Genomic DNA, 4,122 nt, shown 5'->3' with positions numbered 1-4,122 from the left:
AGGTTCGCAGGTTCGACTCCCAGGCGCAGCCCGATGTACTGCTCAACAGGCCATGCTGTGGTGGCATCCCACGTACAAAATGGAGGAAGATGGGCACAGGCGTTAGCTCAGGGACAATCTTCCTCACCAAAAAAAAGAAGAAGAAAGTGAACTATTGTGTCTGCCTCCTTCCCTGATCTGGACAGCCGGGGCCGGGGGCTGGTGCACGACAAGCTGAGCTCAAGCAGGAGTGGGCACCCGAGGGTGTGGCCTCTCTGGGTCAGATCCTTAGGCAAGAGTGGAAAATTCTACTTTCACATGTTTCTTATCTGAACCCCTCCCTTTAATTCATGTTAAATAGGTACAAGCACCTATTCACTTCATAATATTTTCTACTTCAGTCTATCCATGTTTTGAAATATATTTTATTTCATTATAAATTAATTTCCTTCTATGTCTCCTTTCCATTACAGTGAGGGTGTTATATGGAGTTGTTTGGAAACTGTGTGACTAACTCTTACATAGTGCAACTTATGCTGGGCCAGGCACGATTACCTCATTTGATCCTCTCACCGGCCCTATGAGGTAGATACAATTTTATCATCCTCGTTTTTACAGAGGAGAAAACTGAGGCTCAGCGGTGGAAGGTGACTTGCCTAGGATCACACAGGCAGTAGTGGATCAGGGGTTTGAACCCAGGGCATCTGGCTCCAGCATCTGCACTCGTAACCACTCTGCTAGCCTCTCTCTCAGGTGAGGAAATTACCTAGGGACCCAGTTCAGGATATTAAGGGGGCTTTCCAGATGTTTCTTATAAAAGAGGGGGTTGGGTGTGACAGGGGTGAGAACCACTGACAGAGCACATAGAGTGTTGATATCCTCTCCCTCTCCCTTTTCACTCCGTATTCTGCCACCATGGTCCTGAATCTGAGCCACAATTGGGGTGGGGGTGGGGGTCAGCTGTGTGGCCATGAGCCCAAGTCCAGGAGGGGCACGTGGCAGAGGGCAGGAGACAGACAGCAAGGAGTTGGCCAAGTGAGGCTCTCAGTTCCCTGCTGGCCCTGATCTTCTGAACTGTTTATGCCCAGACCCTGCCTCTCCTCCTCCCCGCTGAGGGGCGGGGATCTCCTCTGTGGAAAAATACCCAGCTGGGCGAGCCCCGGTGAGAGGAGGAGGCAAGGGGGGCTGGGACTCACGGGACGACTCTTTTTCCCTCTCGTGACTGGTGTTTACTGGGCCGGGTTCTGGGAAAGGGCCTGATTGCATCAGACAGGGCCTGAGGGGCTGGAGCCAGACTGTGGGCTGAGGAGGAGACGTGGCCTTATAAGTTGGGGCCAGTGAACTGGGAGGTGTCAGGAAACCAGACACAAACAAAGTTTTAGAAGACGAGAGACAGACAGCAAGAGTAAGCCAGACATGATGGCCACCTTCCCGAAAGCAGCCAGCCCATCCCGGCAGCCCCCAGACCCGGAGGACGAAGACCCCAGCTTGGATGAGTACGACCTCTACAGCCTGGCTCATTCTTACCTGCGTAAGGCCTGGCCTGCCACCTTCCTGGTTCTTCTACTCTGATCCCCATCCCCCACAAACAGCCTGACCCCCCACCCCCAAACGAGGTCCCCTCCTTGGGCTTCTCCCCACCCTTCACCCTTATCCAGCCAACCTGTTCCTTTATCCCTCGCATCACCCCCTGCTAACCCCTCCTCCACTGAGTGCTGTCCTATTCAGCCTGGGGCCTCATACACTTCTAGAATACTGGAGCAACAACAGCTCATTCCAGGGGCCCCTTCTTCCACAGATGGGGAACAGGGATTATGGCTGCCCCCAAAGCTATGGTGACAACCCCCCAGTCTCCCTACTCCAGCCCAAGCTCTTTCCCCCCAAGTCCCAACCCCCTGCCTCTCCTTTGAGGCATTATGCCTCTGCCCACCTCACCTTGGCCTCTTGCCTCGGTTCCCAGGAGTGGGAGGCCGGAAAGGTCGCACCAAGAGAGAAGCTGCTGCCCACACCAACCGCCCCAGCCCTGGTGGGCATGAGAGGAAGCTGGTGACCAAGCTCCAGAATACCGAGCGAAAAAAGCGAGGGGCACGGCCCTGAGACAGAGCTGGAGGTAGGGAATCGGGGGTCCCAAAGCAACAGCAGAGGTCCCTGTGCCTTGAAAGGGACAAGCCTGAATGTGCTGGTTGGGTGGGGAGAAGGGGTCAAGGGACTGTTGTTTCCACATAGAGTAAAATGAAACATACATTTGACTCTGAGTTTGTTAGTGACCAGAGCAAAGGGGAAACATAGACCCTTTCCAATTAGAGGGAAATTTGGTTTACAGAGAGGAAAACTGAGGCCCAGATAGGGTAGGCTCCTTCTCTGGAGTCACACAGCAAGTGAGCGGGAGAGGCAGAGTCAGAACCCAGGCCTCTATGCCTTTGGTCACCTGCTTTCCTTCCTCCAGATGAGGCCAGAGCACGGACACCACAGCAATGGAGAGAGGACTTCGGAAGAATCAGCACCTGGGGGCCGGATCCAGGCCTGCTTGCCCTCCGCCCCACCCCCAGGACTTACCCCACCTGACTGAGGCTCCAAGGGGCCACCAAGGAAGCGCCCCCAGCCCCAGAAAAAGGACAAGATGGGGAGCAAGAGGCAGGGGATAGAGAGGCAGAGTCATGAAGGTACCCCCAAAAAGAAAGACGCTGAAGACCCGGGAGCTCCCCAGGGTGGCAGCGACAATAAACAAAATTCAGCAGCTGCAGCATGTGTGTGGTTTTTGTCCTCTCTCTCTGTTTCTGCCCACATGTGTCTGCATTTGCATGAGCCAGTGAGAGCATTTCTTGTTAGTGTTTGTGTTTGGTTATGTGTCTGGGAGGGGCGGTTCCTGATTTTGTAGGGCACCTAGAGGTGAGCATGCATTTTTTTTGGTATGCGTGTGTTTTGGTGCATACATTTCTGTGGTCTCTTTTGGGGTGCAGCGGGATTTCCTCTGTTTCTTTGTAATGCTGCCCATGAAAAAAGCCCCCTCCCCAGCTCCTCTCCATTTTCAGAAGAACAATCTTGTTGACGATGTCGTATTCATATAACATTGCCTTTTGAAGTGAATGTTATTTCTTGGCGCCACCTGCAAAATGGAGAAAACTGAGATTTAACACATTAAGGGACTTGCCTCAAGTTACCCAGGGCTCAACTTCAAGGATTCTTAGAGTGCTCAAGTGTGAGGGGGGTCCCTTTGCCCGGGGAGCTGCCCGAACAGGATTCTGGGAGGTCAGCGAGAGGAGGAAGTTCTTACTTAGTGTTATCAGTCTTGGGATCACAGTTGGAGAAGAACATGGGGCAAAAAAGAGATGTGATTGAAGCTAAGAAGATATATTGATTGAGATACAGATTTGGCTGCTGTAATGAAGAGCCAAACAAAACAGGATGGAAAGTTCTGTGTCACATAACAGCTCCAAGGGTAAGTACTCCTGGGCTAAAAGCAACTCCATTGTGTGAGGGATTCCAGCTCCTTCTGGCTCATTGTTCTGCCACTCTCAAAACATGGCTTCTACTTTGAGGTCCAATCTAGCTGCTCTGGTACCTGCCATCACATCTGCATCTCAGCCTGTGGAAAGAGAGCGGGGAAGGGACCAGGGGAGGCCACACCAATTTATTTCTAAGGCCACAACCTAAAAGTAGAACACATCACATCTGCTCAGAATTTAGTCACACGGCCACACCCAACCACACGAGAGGTTGGGAAATGTAGTATTTCCCTGCTTAGCCGTGTGCTAGCCAAAAACTTGGGGGAGGGCAGGGTTTTGTTATTAAAGTAAGCAGGAGACAGTAAACACTAAAAAAAACAGCAAGAAATATTTTCCGCAGACAGACTCAACATCAGTGGAGGGAGAAAACCCCTAGGTCTGGCCCTGGACAGAGCCTCTTTTCTCCTCTCCTGTCCCTTCCATATAAGCCCTAGGCTGCAGAATATGGAGCCAGTTTTTCCTAGGGCCCAAGAATACGGACAGAGGCGTAAGGCACCTGGTGAAGCAGAAAAAACTGCACAGCCATCTAAGACCAGCTTGAACCTTTGGGAACCTCTATCCATTGGCCTTCCCTGAGTCTAGCCTGATAACAGTCGCAGAATGGCTGGCTGAGAAGAACAGCAACAGTCCAGCCCCA

The 4,122-nt window shown here is 52.1% G+C and overlaps 1 protein-coding gene across 1 annotated transcript; it reads left to right on the top strand.

The window, feature by feature from the left end:
• Positions 1-794: 794 nt before the first annotated feature.
• NUPR1 (nuclear protein 1, transcriptional regulator) lies at positions 795-2,722 on the top strand. The gene is made up of 3 exons (XM_004439387.3): positions 795-1,510; positions 1,940-2,089; positions 2,426-2,722. The coding sequence occupies exons 1-2, from the start codon at positions 1,396-1,398 to the stop codon at positions 2,074-2,076; spliced, it is 252 nt and encodes an 83-aa protein (XP_004439444.1). The 5' UTR covers positions 795-1,395; the 3' UTR covers positions 2,077-2,089; positions 2,426-2,722.
• The last annotated feature ends 1,400 nt before the right edge of the window (positions 2,723-4,122 follow it).

The sequence above is a fragment of the Ceratotherium simum genome, chromosome 26, assembly GCF_057802395.1.
Source record: "Ceratotherium simum simum isolate JZ-2026a chromosome 26, ASM5780239v1, whole genome shotgun sequence".
NCBI lineage: Eukaryota > Metazoa > Chordata > Mammalia > Perissodactyla > Rhinocerotidae > Ceratotherium > Ceratotherium simum.
Note: the sequence above shows the minus strand (reverse complement) of the source record. Positions and strands in the feature narration are given on the sequence as shown.

What these genes read in the sequence shown, in the direction of transcription:
- NUPR1 (XM_004439387.3), top strand. Translation starts at nt 1,396, where the DNA reads ATGATGGCCACCTTCCCGAAAGCAGCCAGCCCATCCCGGCAGCCCCCA. An exon ending in CCTGGCTCATTCTTACCTGC is followed by an intron (nt 1,511 to 1,939) that starts GTAAGGCCTGGC and finishes CTCGGTTCCCAG; the next exon opens with GAGTGGGAGGCCGGAAAGGT.